Raw genomic sequence first — 18,647 nt, forward strand, 5'->3', positions numbered from 1 at the left:
ATTGTCTACAAGCAAAGCCTGAAAGAAATTACAAGATGTGCTACAAGCTATGCTGAAATTCCTAGGAGAAATTAAACAAAAGAATTAAAAAGTGATACTGTAAATGAGATGAGAGTACTACAGAACAGACAACATAATATAGGAGGAAAAAGACATAAATATTATAGACTATAGGTATTAAACATGCAGCCCTTGGGCCATGTGAGGACTAAATCAGATTAAAAAGTAATTGAGAAATAGTTAACAAAATAAAAATATATATTAAAAAAAATAAAAATACCCCCCCCAAAAGCAAACAACCCATGGATGATATTACTTTAAAACTAACTCAGTATACAGCATACAGGGATCCTTATGTATAATTTAGAGGCCTCTATTTCTGTTTGAATTCGACACCATAGCTATTGACCATTTCCTTAAAAAAAAAGATTGAAAATCAGTTTCTTAGATGTTTGCTTTAGAAGTAGCTAAGCTTGTATTTGCTCTTCTCAAACCTGTTCCAAATGTTAACCAACTGGTTGGCTTAAAGGGAGATGCCTTCTCTGCTGGTATTCTTTGGAGATATTTGATTCCTTTAAAAATAATTCCTTCTATCATGTTTAGATTTCAGGGTCTCTACTGCTGGGCAGGAAGTTAAATCTCTCCTCTCAGGGAAAGAGCCTCTATAAAAAGATTGACATAATTTTGTTTATTCTCATGTGGCTTTGTTTGACTTCTCTTTCAACTGAGCAGGATATATAACTATATCTAGTTATAACCCATTCTGTGTCTTTTTGCCCATGTTACCCCTATCCCTCATTTCCCTCTATTGCATTTCTTCTCTGAAATTTCTTCTCTTTTTGCAGAAAAATGTGACATCTGAAATACCTATCTCTCTAATTGGGTTCTCTGTCATTAACTTTGAAATGATTTGTGCAGTTTATGATACACATAGGGAGAAGACAGTAGGTGGTTGGAAGGGTCCATGAGCTGGGAAATCAGTGGCTGAGTGAGGGAAGGAGAGAGGAAGAAGAGGGTAAACAAAAGACTGATCCAGGAAGGAGGATGTATGCTTGGCCAAGTACAAGGAGTCCCATGATCTGTCCTGAAGCTAGAATCAGCCAGCAAGTCTTAACTTTTTAAAAGAATAGAGATTTTAAAAAAAAGAAAAAGAAAAGAAAGAAAAGGAAAAACCCCGTGATTTGAGTTTGGCTTTTTAGATTAGGGAACCAGTGGCTTTTTGACCAAGAAAAAGAGTTGTAATTTTCCACTTCCTGTTTATTAGATGTGGCCACACAGTAGGTATTGAGAAAGTTGGGCTTCCCCTGTTTCTTATAGCATGCACAATAGATAGGACAGAGTGTTTATAGGGCAGCAGCTAGCATTTTTATTATGTAAATCCAGCAGTTAGCATTTTTGTTATTTATCCAAGATTACCAAGTCTCTTTTAAATATGTACTGTATGCAGAGCATTGTGCTAGGCACTGTGGAAGAGAGAAATTATAAAGCATGCAAAAGGACAGAAGCAGTGGCTGATAGGTGACCTGACTGTCAATCAAATGAAGATTCTGATTTGGAAAATCAAATATACGCCCTCAATATTATCTATTACAGCATGGGGATGCCATTATTAACTAGAACCTGTAACCTGCCTTTATGAAGCTTGTAGGGTTATAGACCATAGATATTAGTAATGCACAAGTACCTATGAGAGGCATAAGTACAGTGTTTGCATGAATATAATGGCACATTTCTCACAATCCAAATTGGATGACCTTCTTTGAAAAGCATTTCCCAATCCTTTTTATCCTTATACATATAGTTTGTTTATACTTAGTTATTTGCATATCACCTCCCATTAGATTTTTTATTTGACCTTAAATTTTTAAAAAATGTTTTTATTGATAATTGTTTCTTATATCTCCATAGTATCCCATATATTCCTTTTTTTAAGAGAGAAATATGAAAAATTGCTTTTTTTTTTAAAGAAAAAAAAGTGAGCACAATTGATTTACACATTGAAAAAATCCAAAAACATATGTAGTGTGTGACATCTGTAACCTTCCCACCTCCACAAATGGATAAGTTAGGTGTTTCTTCTCGTATCTCTTTTTGGGTTCCATTTGATCTTTATAATTTTATTCATTTACCTTTGATTTTTTTGGTGTGTCCTTGTTCTTTCCATTTACATTGCTATAATTAACTATTTTAACCTTTGGAGTTACTATATTTTCTTAACTGTTTTCTTCACTCTTTATCAGCTCATATAGATCTTTCCCCATGCTTCTCTGTATTCATCACATACATTATTTCTTACAACATAGTAATATTCTATGACATTCTTGTACTACAATTTGTTGTTCTTTGATTGATGGACATCTACTTTATAATTCTTTGCTATCACAAAAAAAGCTGCTGTAAATATTTTTGAGCATATGAAGACTTTTTTTCCTTATTGATGGCTTTAGAAAAACCTAGTAATGGAATCTTTGGCTCAAATGGTATGAACATTTTGATCACTTTATTTGTATAATTCCAAATTACTTCCCAAAATGGCTATACCATTTCATAATTCCACCAACAATGTATTAGTATGCCTATCTTCCCACAATCTCTCCAGCATTGATGATTAACCATTTTTGGTCATTTTTTGCCATTATGCTGGGTGTGAAGTGAAACCTCAAGGTTTTGATTTACATTTCTCTTATTAGTTATTTGGAATATTTTTTCAATTGGTTGTATAGTTCTTTTAAGATTTTTGGGTTTTGTTCATGTTGTTTTTTAAAAAAATAATATTTTATTCACCCTCAATTACATGTAAGAACAACTTTTTTAAACAGTCTTTTGTTTTGAGTTCCAAATTCTCTCCCTCCTTTCCACCTTCCTTCCCACCCTTCCTTCTACCCCTCCAGTTTCCTTGAGACAGTAAGCCGTCTGATATAGATTTTACATGTTCAGTCATATAAAACATTTTTCCATATTAGTAATTTTGTAAAAGAGGTTTCAAGTAAAAAGAATCAGTAAAAAGAAAATGAAATATAGTATTATTCAAAATATGTATTTAAACTCTTATCAGTTCTTTCTCAGAGGGCAGATGGCATTTTTCATCATGAGTCTCTGGGATTGTCTTGGGTCCCTGCATTGCTGAGAATCACTAGGTCATGCATACTTGTTCATCAAAAAATATTGCTGTCACTGTGTACAATGTTCTTCTGGTTATGCTTACTTCACTTTTCATCAGTTCATATCTTTCTAGGTTTTTCCAAAATCATCCTGCTTGTTATTTTTTATAACCTAATATCATTCCATCATTGTCATATACGACAACTTGTTCAACCATCTCCAATTGATGGATAACCCTTTAATTTCCAATTCTTTGCTACCACAAAAGTGGTATATATAATATATATAATAAAAAAATTTTTTTTAACAAATATAGATCCTTTTCTCTTTTAAAAAAAAATCTCTTTGGGATACAGACCTAGTAATGGTATTGATGGATCAAAGGTTATACACAGTTTTAGAGTCCATTGAGTATAGTTCAAAATTGCTCTCCAGAATGATTGGATCATATCATATCTTCACCAATGGTGTATTAGTGTGTCGATTTCCCTCACATCCTCTCCCAATATTTGCCATTTACTTTTCTGTTATAATAACTGACCTAATAGGTGTGAAGTGGTATCTCAGAAATGTTTTAATTTGCATTTCTATAATCAAGAGTGACTTAGAGCATTTTTTCATATGACTATAGATGCCTTTTATTTCTTCATCTGAAAACTATCTGTTCATATCCTTTGATCATTTACCAATTGGTAAATGACTTTTATTTTTATAAATTTGTTTTATTTCTCTCTATATTTGAGGAATTAGATCTTTATCAGAGATACTTGTTTTAAAGTTATTTTTATCCAGTTTTCTCTTTTCTTTTAATCTTGGTTGCATTTGCTTTGTTTGTACAAAATCTTTTAAATTTAATTTAACCAAAATTATTCATTTTACATTTTATAATGCTCTCAATCTCTTGTTTGGTCATAAATTCTTCCTGAAATTCTTCTTTTGAGAATGGTTTGTTTATGTTCTTTGATCTGCTGGGGAATGGCTGTTAGTCATAAGTATTATTTATTAATTGTTTATTTTTCTTGGAGACCAAACTCTTGCCAGAGAAATTTGATAGAAAGATTTTTTCCTATTTGATTACTCTTCTTATCCTTGTTGCACTAATATTGTCTGTGTGGACTCTTTTCAGTTTTAAGTGATCACAGTTAACTATTTTATCTTTTGAAATTGCCTGTCTTTTGTTTGATTAAGACTTCATGCCTACCCATAGGTATGTGAGATATGATCTTTTTCTGTTTTACATTTTTTATAGTATGATCTTTCATATTAAGTCTGGATATCCATTTAGGAGGTACCATGAAGTATGACATAAGATTTTGGTTTGAGCCTGTACTCTGCCAGACTGCTTTCCAGTTTTCCTAGCATTTATAATCAAGTAAGGAATTTTACCCCGAGGTAACTTCCACCTATCAAACATTGATGTTTGGAATCTCTGTTATCTAGTCTGTTCCATTGATGTCCCTATTCTTTATCCAATAGTAGATGATTTTTCTTCTCCCCCATTAGATTTTCAATTTCTTGAGAGCAGGGGGGAAGGAAAAGGAATGAACATTTATATAGCACCTACTCTGTGCCAGGCATTGTGGTACATGCTTTACAAAAATTATTTCACTGTATAGTTTCACAACAACCCTATAAGATAGGTTCTATTACTATCCTCATTTTGTTGTTGAGAAAACTGAGACAAACAGAAGAAAAGACTTGCCAGAGATTACAATAATTCCAGGCTCCAGCCTCCTCACACTTAGCTATGTTTCTTTGATTCTCCAGGGCATAGCATATTACGTGGCACGTAGTAGGCGTATAACAAATGTTTATTGACTATTGGGAAAGTATTTCCCTTAACCTTATTGGCTCCGTTTTAATTTTGAGTGAGAGAGTTCTTCTTGGGAGGAAAGAATAATGTACTTGGTGGCAAACTTTAACTTTTCCTTGTTAGGGTGTCTATCTAAACTTTTTTCCTTGCCTTTGAATTTTTTAGGTTGTATCTTGGGTCTAGGTGACCTGGTTGTTTCTTCCTCTGAAGTGATAGCACACGTGGGTGATTCAATCCTACTGAGATGTGTTTTCCAGAGCACTATGATGAAACAAGTGACTAAAGTGGACTGGAGGTTCTCAGCAAGGGAGCATGCACAGGTAATGAGAAGTAGTACCTGATAGAGATTCCTCTGGCTGATGATTACAGAGCACTGGAAGTTCCAGAGATAAGTTGCTTGGGAGAGTTGCTCCCAATTTTGCAACTTTCTGGAAAACAAAACCTGTGTGCCACATTTTGAGAGTGGCATGGGCTTACTGCTAGGAAAGAGAAAGTCATTGTAGTCTGATGGATAGAATAGCCTTTCCAGGTGGATATAGTCCTGGAAGTGTATAGTGCGGGAAGACTTGACTTTTAAAAGTTTAAATCTGGCAACAGACTTAGTTTCTTCAACTGTAAAATGAAGATAATAATAACACCCACCTTCCAGGTAGTTGTGAAGATGAAGTGAGATAATATTTGCAAAGCACTTAGCGTAGTGCCTGACTCATAGTAGGTGCTGAATAAATCTTTGTTGCCTTCCCTTGTCCCATGGGATACTTTTGGTATTTAAATTTATTGGCAGAAGCTATTACTGCAGACTTTCCTAATTCAGTTAATAAACACTATGGGGGCAGAGTATGAATTATTAGTATATGAATTTATAGCATAGGAAAGGGACTTGTTATATAGGCATAGGGGAGGGGGGAAAAGAGGGACAGAGAGGGAGGGAGAGAAGGAGGGAGAGAGAGAGGGAGAGAATGAGGGAGAGGGAGGGAGGGAGAGGGAGAGAGACAGAGAGAGAGAGAGAGAGAGAGAGAGAGAGAGAGACAGAGACAGAGACAGAGACAGAGATAGAGACAGAGACAGAGACAGAGAAAGAGAGAGAGAGAGAGAGAGAGAATGAGAATGTATGTGTCTGTTTGTTGTGAGCTATATAAGGCTGTGTTTGTGGATATTAGGCAGGGCAGATGTTGGGGTGGTATATGTGCCTAAGGCCCCTGTGTAGCATCCCAAGCATATTCACATCTATGAAATATAAATGACTGTATGGCTACTGTGTCTCCAAGCATAAGGTTATACCAATGAGGCTTGTGAATGTAACCTTGAGCTGGCCATGCGGCCCTTGGCTAAGACAAACTCATTAACATGCTCAGACTCAATTCCCCAGGAAAGCCGGTTTGCAATCTACACGCCCAAAGGTGTTCCCTCTACCTTGCCACCCAATCTTAATTGTCTATACTTTGTGATGTGGTTACTACGTGCTTGGGAGTAAGGCCCAAGCAGGACAGGATTAAATTCAGAGGCAAACCCATGAACTTCCTCTTGGCTCTTGGCTTTTCTCCCCTTCCATGGAGCTTCACTGGGCTCCTCAATGACTATGTCTCTCTCCTCTTAACCTTCTCCTTCCCCGAGGCTGTAACCATCTCGGCCTGCATTTCCTATCTTAATCTCCTCCTCCACCTTTGTACTCATACTCTCCTATCAAAGGGAGTATCATAGGGATTGCCTGCCCTATCCAACCACTGACTTGTCCCTGTCTTCCTTATCCACCCTGGTTCTCAGTTCCTACCTCTCCTCGGGTCCCATCACAAAGGTGAGCCCCTTCCCTTGTGGGACCCTGCTGGTCAGGGAAGTCCATTAAGGAAAACCCCCCACCCCTGCAGATCTGTGATGAGAGTTAAAAGTGAAAAAGGGAATCCTGGAGCTTGATAATATGCAGCTTCCCTTCTGGTAAGAAGACCCCTTAGGAGGAACAATATTTCCTATTAGATATCTCATTAGCACAGACATTTTTGTGGGTGTGTTATTCTTAATCTGAGAAATACCAGTAAATATAAACATTTCATATATAAAAAGAATAGAGACTGTGGTATAGTGCATAAGACAGTGGATTTGAAGTCAGGAAAACCTGGGTTCAAATCCTGCCCCAGATACTTATTTGCTGTGTGACTTGGGGAAAAGTCTGTATCTCAGTTTTCTCATCTGTAAAATGAGGGGATTGGACTCCGTGGCGATATAATTGTATATGAAACCTTTGATTTCTATTATTTATAGCTTTAAAAAAGTATATAATAAATGAATTCTACTACTTTCAAAACTATTTTGCTTGTCCATGTCTTCCTCTAACTGCTTTCTGTTTTCTTCTTTGTGTATTTAAAAGTATTAGGTCAGCTATGTGGCTCAGTGGATAGAGAGAGAGACCTGAACATGGGAGGTCTTTGATCTCATACACTTCCTAGCAGTGTGACCCTGGGAAGTCACTTAACTCAAATTGCCTAACCCTTACCACTCTTCTAATACTTAGTAGATGGTAGGAGTAAAAAAAATAAATAAATAAAAAGAATACTTCATTGACTCTTGTTTCTTCTTTGTTTTGGCATCACTGTCACTAGACCCAATCTTCTCAATACTTCACAACAACAAAATTTTCAAACCCTCTCTTATAACAAATAACAAATGGGTTCATACTTTGGCCTTGTCCAAAAACTCATTTCTTATTTTGCCCCTCTAGTCCACCAGCTCTCTCTCCAGAGTTGGGAATCATGTTTCATTCCCATTTGGTCCTCTAATGATAACATGGACATTTTCTCACAGAATCACTCTGGGCACTTTGCCTAGAGGACTCGGGGTTTTGTGGAAACATAGTTGGGAAAACAATTCAGCCGAGTAGGAATCAGCTTTAGGATGGCTTGATAATAATCAGGGGTCCTGAATTCTATTCATTGTGTTCTTTCTGTGCCTCAGTTTCTCATCCAAAAGCAGAGTAATCTAACTCAACTGCTAGAGGACCATAGGATTATAAGACACAAAGTGGGGTGGGGATATTTTAGGGAATATTTGGGGAAAGTTCTCTAGCATGGAGAACTGCATTTTAGGTTTGCAAAGCTGGAGCTAGCATTGCAGTGGTTATGAGTTAGTTATGAAAGAATGTCATATATGGTCTTACATTGTAGGCAACTGATGGGCAAGGGCAGAGATATATGTAGCAGAAATCTATTTTTTCAGCACCAGATTCTGAACAGAGTCATGTATAACTAGGTGTATAATAAAGCCTTTTTGATGATAATGATTATTAACAGTAACAGACATCTGTGCCTACAAAATCCCAGACCTGGCACAGCTCATCTTTTGACTTTTCTTACTCTGTATCATCTTCTAGGAAGAACTCGTGCTCTACTATTATGCTAACCTCAGTGTGCCTTTGGGGCAGTTCACTGACCGTGTTCATTTTGTGGGGAAAATCTCAGACAACGATGGCTCCATCTGCCTGCAGGATGTGAGAGAGGCTGACCAAGGAGTCTACACCTGTGAGATCCAGATCTACCAAGAGAGCTTTGTTTTTAAGAAGAAAACTATACTGCAAGTGGTCCCAGCTAAGCCCACAAGTATATGAATGCTTGGTCGTGGAGAGAGCTTATATCAAGGGACACTAGGGATAAGGGATAATATTTGGCTAGTCAGCCACACTGATGCAATGTCTGCTATGTATTATACAGAATGGGGGGGGGGGAGGGGAATTGAGGTGAGCCATTGAGCTGCAGGGGGAAAGGATAGGAAAGATTGGATGATGTAGGATCTCTTTTGGAAATCTCCTTGATTTTATAATGGTTGACATTTATGTAAAAATGAAGACTAACAAAGTACTTTGTATGTGCTACTTTATTTGATCTTCACGACCACCCTGTAAGCTATTATTGCAAATAAGAAACACGAGATTCAAGAAAGATTAACTTCGTGTAAGTACAGGATGGCAGAGACACATGACTAGATCTCAGTTTGAAGAAATTTTGGGGACCTTAGAGGATGACAAGCTCAATATGAGGCATTGGTGTGACATGACAGCCAAACAAGTTAGTATGATCTCAAGCTATACTGAAAGAAGCATAGAGTCTAGGACTAGAGAGTCAGTAATCCTTCTCTACCTTGGGAAAAAAATACATTTTAAGAAGGCTGTCTGGGGGCAGCTGGGTATCTCAGTGGATTGAGAGCCAGGCCTAGAGAAGGGAGGTTCTAGGTTCAAATGTGACTTAAGACACTTCCTAGCCGTGTGACCCTGGGCAAGTCACTTAACCCCCATTGCCTAGCCCTTACTGCGCTTTTGCCTTAGAACCAATACACAGTATTGATTCTAAGATGGGAAGTAAGGGTTTAAAAAAAAAGAAGGTTGTCTGATAAGTTGAAGAATGCCTTGGAAGCACCAGTGTTTGAACTGGCAGGGAGCAAAGAGTGTAATTCTTGAGGAAGAGAAAGCCTTTTCTTTTTTTGTCCATTATTTTTAAAACATTATTTATTTTTTCCTTTTTTTATTATTTTGCAAAACACAATTTCATATTGGTCATTGTTGTAAGAGCAAAGTCACACATAACCTAATCCCCAAAATAAACCAAAATACACTGATGTCAAAGGTAGCATGCTTTGATCTGCATCCATCCAACTCCAACAGTTCTTTCTCTGGAGTTGGATAGCATTCCCCCTCATAAGTCTGTCAGGATTGTCCCAGATCATTACATGACTGAGAGCAGCTAAACATCTCTTTAATTTACTGTGTGTCTGCCATTCATACACATTAGGGAATCCACAGTGGTCAAGGCACTTAAATACATTTTATCTTTTTTTTTTTTAATCCTTACCTATTGGTATACAATACTATGCATTGGTTCCAAGACAGAAGTAAGAATTCCAAGTAAGGATTAGGCAATGGGGGTTAAGTGACTTGCCCAGGGTCACCCAGCTAGGAAGTATTTGAGTCTAGGTTTGAACTTAGGACCTATCTCTAGGCCTGGCTCTCTATCCACTGAGCCACTTAGCTTCCCTAGAGGAAGAGAAAGTCTTAATAAGTGTCTAACTCTAGCTCTCTTTACTATTTGTGTCTGTTTATCTCTTTTTCCAAGCACTGAAACCCACAGAAGCCTTCAGAACTGATGTGCTGAGTAGCTATCAGCATGTGATCATCGTGGGGATTGTTTGCTTTACCATCATACTGCTTGCTGCCCTGGGAGTGTCCATGAGGAGGAGTCAGCGCCACCACAGGTATCAGAGCTGTCAGGTCAGGCACTGAGGTAGTGGCAGAGGGATGGGTGCTAAACCTGTCTTGGGTCTTCCTTCTGAATTCTTGGATAAAAAGCTTCTTTTAATAGCAGTTCTTTCTACTATTGATCAAACACACATAGGAAAGAATGACAGGGCCCTGAAAGTATCACCTTCTATTGGATGGACCATTTATATTTGCCATCTCTTGATTGGCTGAATTTGAATTCTCTGACTGGTAATCATTATTACCTTTGTAAACTCTTACTCTTGATGCTTCAACATGGAAGGAAGGCTACCTGAAGTTCTTACAGCTGCCTTTGAGTCTGAGCTATGGCAGGTTCTGGTGTGGTAAAGAGGCTTATTAAAGGCCCAGTGACAGACTGAGCTTCTTTCCAAAAACCAGTTAAATTAAATACAGAGCATTTTATTACCAGGAGGCTAAAAACAACTAAGATAATTCTCTTTATGATCTTTTGATTATTGTCAAGGGAAATTTAAAAGAGGAAGGCATATGCTTCTCCAAGGCATTCTTCCTTATATTATAGGAAGATGCTTTTCTTTCTTTAAAAACAAAACAAAACAAAAAGAATCAACAAAATCTGTCTTCTCTCCCTCCCACTTCCTCCTCCTGTCAACCACCACTGAGAAAAAAGGAAAAATAAAACCCCTATTATAAACACGCATAGTCAGGCAAAACAAGTATCTGCATTGGCCATGTCTAAAAAAACCATCTCATTTGAAGTCTTCAGTCTTTTACCTTTCTGTCAGGAGGTGGGTAATATGTTTCTTTATTAGTCCTCCATAATTGTGGTTGGTCAATATTGGATCAGAATTCCAAAGTCTTTTAAAGTCGTTTGCCTTTACAATATTATTGTTCTCTCATTTCTGCTCACTCCACTCTGTATTAGTTCATACAAGTCTTCCCAGATCAATATTTGAAACCATCCCCTTCTTAATTTATTGATAGCACAATAGTATTCTTTCATATTCACATAACATACCCAGTACACACATTTTATAAATACAGCATACATGTGCACATACCTGTATGAATAAAACACATGTATATATCACTCTATACATATATTCATGTGTGCATGCATCATTGTGTACATATATTCATAAATACACAGTTGCTAAAATTATGTATGATCCTAGCTGTAGCTCCTTTGTACCTGAAATTTTTCTTTCCGGTTTCTTGCAATATTTTAAATTTGACTTGGAATCTCTAGATTTTGGCTATAATTTTCCTTTCATTTTGGTTCCTTTCAGGAGATAACCAATGAATTCTCTTTCCACTTGGTTCTCTGGTTCTAGAGGCAGCTAGGTAGTGCAATAGTTATAGGGTCAGGCTTAGACTCAGGAAGACCGAAGTTCGAATCCATACTTCCTGGTTGTATGACTCAGGGCAACTTACTTATTAACATCTGTTTGCCTTAGTTTGTTCATTTATAAAATGGGAATAATAGTAATGAGATAAGATTTGTAAAGCACTTTGAAAACCTTAAAGTGCTAAATAAAACCTATCAATGAGATGAAGAAGAGAGGAAATCAGAGGAAGAGATGATGATAATGATGATGATGTGGGCAGTTTTCTTTCATGATTTATTGAAGTGTGATTTCAAAGCTTTTTTTTTTTGGTCATAACTTTCAGGTATTACAATGATTCTTTTTTTTTTTTTAAACCCTTTCTTTCTGATACTATGTATTGATTCTAAGGCAAAAAAGTGGTAAGGACAAGGTAATTGTGCTTAAGTGACTTGTCCAGTGTCACATAGCCAGGTAGAGTCTGAGTCCAGTTTTGATCCAAGGACCCCTCTCCAGGCCTGGCTCTCTAATCCACTGTGCTATTTGCCCCTTAATTAGTCCAGCGATTCTTAAATCACTTCTTGCTTATTTCAGGACAGTTTTGCTATGATATACCTTAGATTTCTTTCTGGTTCTTTTTCTTGTTCTTTTGACTTACTTTTCTTTCTTACTGTCTCATAGAAGCATTAGGTTCTATGTAATCCATTCTTGTTTTCAGAGAGTTTGTTTATTGGATATAGGTTTATTCCTCTTGTGCTAAGCTGTTAATTGTCTTTCCAGTTCTTTCCTTTGTAACTTTTCTTAATTTCCCCCTCTAATTCTTTCATTTGGTTATTTTATTAAAAAACCATTGCTGGGGGCATCTGGGTGGCTCAGTGGATTGAGAATCAGGCCTAGAGACAAGAGGTCCTAGGTTCAAATCTGGCCTCAGACACTTCCTAGCTGTGTGGCCCTGGGCAAGTCACTTGACCTCCATTGACTAGCCCTTACCATTCTTCTGCTTTGGAACTGTATTGGTTCCAAGATGGAAGGTAAGGGTTTATTAAAAAAAAACAAAAACAAACAAACAAAAACCATTGCTAAGCTTAAAAAAAAAAAAACAATCCAAACTCTTAATTTGTCTCTTCCCAGAATTCTAGTTTAATTTCTGCCCAAACTATGTTTTTTCTTTGAGGTTTTGCTTGTGGATTTTTTGGAGTCATTTTCTCTAGGTCTATATTCGAGTATCTTTGTCACCATAATACAGTAGCTTTCTATGGTAGGATTACTTTTTTTGTTTGCTTGTTTGTTTTTCCAGCATACTGCCTGACTTTGGACTTTACATTTATTAAGCTGTGCATACTTGTGTAAGGAATTTCTGGGCTTGTCTTCATGGTGCTTTCTTGGGGTAATAAATGTTGTCTTATTCCAGGGATAAGTCAGGTTGGGGACCTGCAACCTTTTGGTTCTCCCAAAGTGGGCTTATCCAGGGCAGAGTCTGATTGTTATTCCCCATGATCTCAGCTCTGCAAGTTCCTAACCTGAGTTTGAGTATGAATTGTGGCTTGTGGACTTGCTGCTTTTGGAATTTTGTAGATTACTATTAGACTTGGCAAAAATCAGCCATCCAGAAAACTCTTGTTAATACACAATGACAGAAGTATAGTTTTCCTCTTGGTCTGGGTTTCCTGCCCTTGTTATTTTACCACAGACTTTATACTGGGCTAAAAGCTGAAACTGAGATTCCATTCTGCTCCTGGAGTCCATACTACATAGCTGCTGCTTGCTTCAGGCTCTTTGACCAGGACCCAACTGAAGGCCCTTGTCCACTCTTCTCTAGGTACCGGTCCCTGTCTCAATTTGTCCTGGATCTATGATTCAGAACTGAGTCATACTGGAGATGCCAGTTGGCACCTCTTCTTGTACCTTACACAAGCTTAGGCCCCTACTTGCTGGATCTAGGACCCTAGTGCATAGATTTACCCTGTTCTGGGATGCTCTATGTAGTATATCCTTCTCCAGACCCCATTTCCAATGTCCAAAGAGCACTCTGTCTACTTGTTTCAACCTGGGCTGCAAAAATGACTTGGTGTGCCTTTTTTTTTCTTGGATTTCCTGATCATTATTCATTCTGGTGTATTTTCTGGAACTGTTTGGAGAAATTGTAGGGGTGAGTTGACTGTGGGGTGTGGGGAGTAGAACTCACTGTACTTTTCCCTACTATTCTACCATCTTGGCTCAGAGGATGCTTTTCTTTTTTCTTTGAAGTTTTTTTCTTCAGTAATGTTTTGTTTTTTCCCCAATTACATGTAAAAACTTTTTTAGCATTTGCTTTTGAACATTTCTTCCCTCCCCTCATCCCTTTTTGGGATGATAATTTATAATTGGTTATATAAAACATATTTCTGCTTTGTCAGATTGTGGAAGAAGACAATTAAAAACAAAGAAAATGAAAAATGCTTTGATCTACATTCAGGCTCCATCATTTCTTTCTCCAAAGGTGGATGGCATTTTTCATCATAAGTCCTTTGAGATTGTCTTGGATCATTGTATTGTTGAGCATAGCTAAATCATTCTGAGTTGCTGCTCATTGCATAGTATTTCTGTTACTGTGTACTATATTCTTCTGGTTCTATTCATTTCACTCTGCATCAATTCAGTTTTTCCTCCTATTTATCATTTCTTATAGCACGGTTGTATTTCATTTCAACATCATATACCATAATTTACTCAACTATTCCCCAATTGGTGGGCATCTCCTCAGTTTCTAATTCTTTGGTATCACAAAAAGAGCTATTATACATATTTTTGTACAGCTAGGTTTGTTTCCCTTTTTCTTTTTTAATCTCTATGAGTACAGACCTAGTGGTATTGCATAGTTCCAAATTGCACTCCAGAATTGTTGGATCAATTCACAGTTCTACCAATAGTGCATTAGTGTCCCCATTTTCTGACATCTCCAAGAGGATGCTTCCTTCCTTCCTTCCTTCTTTATCTCCTCCCTTCTTCCTTTTTAACTTTCCTCCCTTTCTTCTTTCTTTCCCCTTACATTCTTTCGCAGCACCAATGCTGTGTATTGGTTTCAAGGCAGGAGAGTGGTAAGGGATAGGCAATTGGTGTTAAGTGACTTGTTCAGGGTCACACAACTAGGAAGTGTCTGAGACAGATTTGAACCAAGGACCTCTTATTCACACCTAGCTCTATCTTTTGAACCACCTATAGGCCCCACAAGAGGATGCTTTTTAGAATTCAGATGGTACATGCTTCTGTTTGTTGATGCTTTTTGTTCTGCTTGTTGCTGTTTTTATCAAGCTGTAGACCAATTGGGGTCCTTATATGAGACATAGGATTACTCAGAAGAAATGGGCCTGCCTGTCATATAAGAAAAACCAAATGGATTAAAACTATATTTATTATTCAGACCAGGTTATACAGCTGGAAGGCTAATTTATTGAGATATTCCTTAAGTACATATATCTGTGACATGTACTGCAGATGGATATTAAGTTGGACCTAGAATTGACCAGGAGGAAGAGAGAGAACTGACTTGCTTTTGGGAAATTGCAGGGGAATTAATAATACAAAGCTACTTCCTAGCACAAAAAAACTTTTTTTTAAATATGCTGTCTTGGTTTTTATGTTTGATTACAAATCTTAGAATATCATCTTCTCTTAAGGATCAAAGTTGTTGGCAACCTAAAGATAGTGAAGAGATATATGGTAACTGTAAGTAGGTTGTGAACTTACTGATGGTTTACATGCAAGAAAGGATGTAAGAGATATGTATTCAAGACAAATGCATTTGTAAAAGAGAGTCAACCAGTTGCAGTGAGAGCAAGGGATAAGAGATGGATAACCTCAGAAGGACTTTAGTAGATGAACAAAAATCATACAGGATAAGGTGTGGATGGACTGTGATCTGCGTTGATGGAGACCCACATGAAATCACAGATCCATTGAAGTAGTGAAGTAATTATTAATATTTATTATATTTTGATTTATACTAATTAATTATTAATGCCCGATTCACTTTGTCCTGACATTTGCCACACTTGTAAGATGTGTTCCCCCATCTCTAATTTGGTGAGTTTTATATAGGGAAGTAATTCCCTTCTAATCTCCAGTCTGCATAATTCCTATCATGACTTGGATGTTCCAGTGACAATCTTAAATCCAACTGAGCTCATTGTCTTTGCCTATAAACTAACTTTAAAAAAAAAAATTCTGATTTTGGCTCTACTATTCCTTTTGTTTTCCATATTTTAAGTCTGGGGTTATCTTTTGCTTTTACTTCTATTTTAATTATTTTTTATATCTACACAGTTATCAAGTCCTTTCAGAGGCATTAGTTGGCTTCTAGAGTGCTGAACCTGGAATCAACAAGACTTAAAATCCTGCCTCAGATATTAGCTTTGTGACCCTGGACAAGTCACTTAATTTCTGTCTTCCCCATTTTTCTCATTTGGAAAGTGGGTATATTATTAACACCTGCTTATCAAGGCTCTCATGAGGATAAAATGAGATAAGATTTATAAAATACTTTGCAAACATTATGTGCTATATAAATGTTAGTGGGTATTGTTGTTATTAATTTCCTTCATGCACAATGTTGACCATGTTATTCCTAGATCCAAAAATCTTTAGTGACTCCCCAGTTGCCTATGAATGAAGTTCATATTCCTGTTTAGCATTTAGGGCCCCCATAAATTAGGAGTACCCTCCTTTGTCTCATTATATTCTCTTCTACATACTCACTTTGTTCTATCAAGCCTAGATTCTTGGAATTCACCAAACGTGCCTTGTCCTTGTTCACGTTGTCCCCTTTGCCTCTAACATTCTCCCTATTCCCTTTTTGCCTGTTGAAATATTACCCATCTTTTGAATTCCAATTCAAATGCCAGGAAGCTTTCTCTTATCTTTTCATTCTTAAATAGCAATTTGTTTTGCAAATCTGTAATGCACTTAGACATAGTGTATAATGTAGCTCTCAGTTTGTGTCTTCTCTCCTTATAGGATTACATTTTCTTTAAGGTCAAGGGCCATGTATTTAAATAACTTTAAATGTTTCCCAGTACCTTTCAGAATAGGCAATAAATGTTTAACTGAATGATTTTTAGTATTAGCTCAAGTCAAACACGGTTATATACATAAAGAAAAAATACTATAATCCAAAGCCAATTAGAAATGATTTTTTTACTTGTCTGCCTCATGACTGTTTTTCCATAAGCACAGATAATTGAGAGAGAAATGCTTTCACTCTTTTAAGATCCTTGAAAGTGACTTTTCATGTAAATTCCATTAAGACAGTTTCCATTTTTCATCATTCTGTCCCCAGTGATTTTCACATAAGAGGCAATTGGTAGAAGTTTATAAAAAATAAAAAGTTTGTCAAATTAATGATAGCTCTGTTTAAAACCAGTAAGTAGGGGGAAGCTGAGGAGCTTCAGTGGATTGAAAGCTAGGCCTAGAGATGGGAGGTCTTGGGTTCAAATTTGGCTTCAGATACTTCCTAGCTGTGTGACCCTGGGCAAGTCACTTAACCCCCATTGCCACTAGGCAATACATAGTATTGATTCTAAGGTGGAAGATAAGGGTTTTAATAAAACCAGTAACATCTGTAAAAAGAATCTCCTTTGGTCAAAACTTCTTGTGCTTGTTATTATTATTATTATTATTGCTGAAGTCTTCCCAAGCTGCTGTATGAATTAGGATTTCAAATGCCTATGTCCCGAGGTGTTGGAAATGCCCTACTTTTAAAATTGGATGCTATTTAAAAAAAACCTTTACCTTCTGTCTTAGAATTGATACAAGTATTGGTTCCAAGGCGGAAAAACAGTAAGGGCTAGGCAGTTGGGGTTAAGTGACTTCTGGGGTCACACAGCTAGAATCACACAATCCCTATCAGTTTTTCCTAGAAAACAGTTTTCATAGGCAAAATGATATTATGCAAAGACAACTGAGTGGAATGTTCATGGACTTGTTTACTGGCTCTCATATTTACTTACTGAATGATTGATCTACAGCAAAGTTTTTAACCTCTCTGTCATTTAGGTTTTGTCCTGTGTAAAAGAGGATAGTAATTGTTATTACTTCCTTCACATGATTATTTTAAGGGAAATTTTTTGTTAACCATAGGCCTCTGCCTTAAAATGAGCTACTTTTATTATTGTTACTAGGAAAATAGTAAACTAGCCCTTGCATAAGGCCAAGATATATTTATTTTAGTGTCATCCTCTCGCTCCAGCCATATAAACACCAAAGAGAGCGCTGGACAAATATTTGTGTCAGCTGGATTTATGCTCCCATCTCTGCCACAATCCGTGCTTTGCAATGCTATCTATACCACTGGCAAATGACAGAGGTATGTTGCAGACCATCAGAGCCCAGGAGACAGATATAGAAGAGGCTTAGGAGTAACAGATAAGCCAACCTCTTGGTATGGGTATCTAAACAATTCTGGAAATAATTCTGAGAAGCGATGTGATATGAATGACTGGCCGTGTAGTAATAGATCCTTTCCTTGCTTTCAGCCTCATTTTCCTTCTCTATAAGTGAGGAGGTTGGACTCAGTGAGTTATTTGGCTCCTTCCAGGTCAAATGTTACATATGAGTTCTTCTGTCTGGGAATCTGGGAGCCCTAATGGCATTGCCTCTACTGTAATTCTGCTGCCCTCTGGTGGTTCATTTCCATGGGACTGGCCCATTTTCCCTCCTGTAGAGACAGGACTGAAAGATTAAAGGCTGAACCAGAGAACTGAAGGGGTGAAAGTAACTTGTAACGGTCATCTTTTTTAGTTCAGTAAGCTTTTATTGTCCTTATTATCAGGCAGAGTAGGTGTTTGTCTATATGGTAAGACTTTGGAAGATCGGAGAAGCACCCAATACTGTCTCTACTTGAAGCCCTTCAACAATGGAATAAACCTTCCATTATCATTTTAAGAAAAGTCTTAAATTTCAAATGTATGTATACCCGAGAGAAGCAAAATATTGACTAAAATAATTCATGCTAACGTAGGAGTGACTAGAGGGTAAATTCTAATCCACTGGATAGAAATTACTAGTCACTAAGAAAGGAGTACCACCATCAAAATGAAGTAAAGGAGGAGAGTATTAATGTAAACTATTTCTTGCTTCACAATTCTGCTTTGGAAGATGTGTTAACTTTCTCTGAGAAAGACATTCTCTTTTCTGTCTCTCTTTCTGTCTGTGTCTG

General features: G+C 37.1%; 1 protein-coding gene across 2 annotated transcripts in view; it reads left to right on the forward strand.

Moving 5' to 3' along the window:
• JAML (junction adhesion molecule like) overlaps window positions 1-18,647 on the forward strand; it is a 35,459-nt gene that overhangs the window by 10,480 nt on the left and 6,332 nt on the right. The window contains exons 3-5 of one of the 2 annotated variants that reach the window (XM_007494713.3): window positions 5,081-5,235; window positions 8,277-8,502; window positions 10,009-10,147. In XM_007494713.3, coding sequence (XP_007494775.1) covers window positions 5,081-5,235; window positions 8,277-8,502; window positions 10,009-10,147 — 520 coding nt within the window. Of the gene's footprint in view, window positions 1-4,002; window positions 5,236-8,276; window positions 8,503-10,008; window positions 10,148-18,647 lie in introns of those variants that run through there. The other variant, XM_056794321.1, reaches the window with a different exon arrangement.

This window comes from Monodelphis domestica, chromosome 4 (genome assembly GCF_027887165.1).
Source record: "Monodelphis domestica isolate mMonDom1 chromosome 4, mMonDom1.pri, whole genome shotgun sequence".
In the NCBI taxonomy this organism is placed as follows: domain Eukaryota; kingdom Metazoa; phylum Chordata; class Mammalia; order Didelphimorphia; family Didelphidae; genus Monodelphis; species Monodelphis domestica.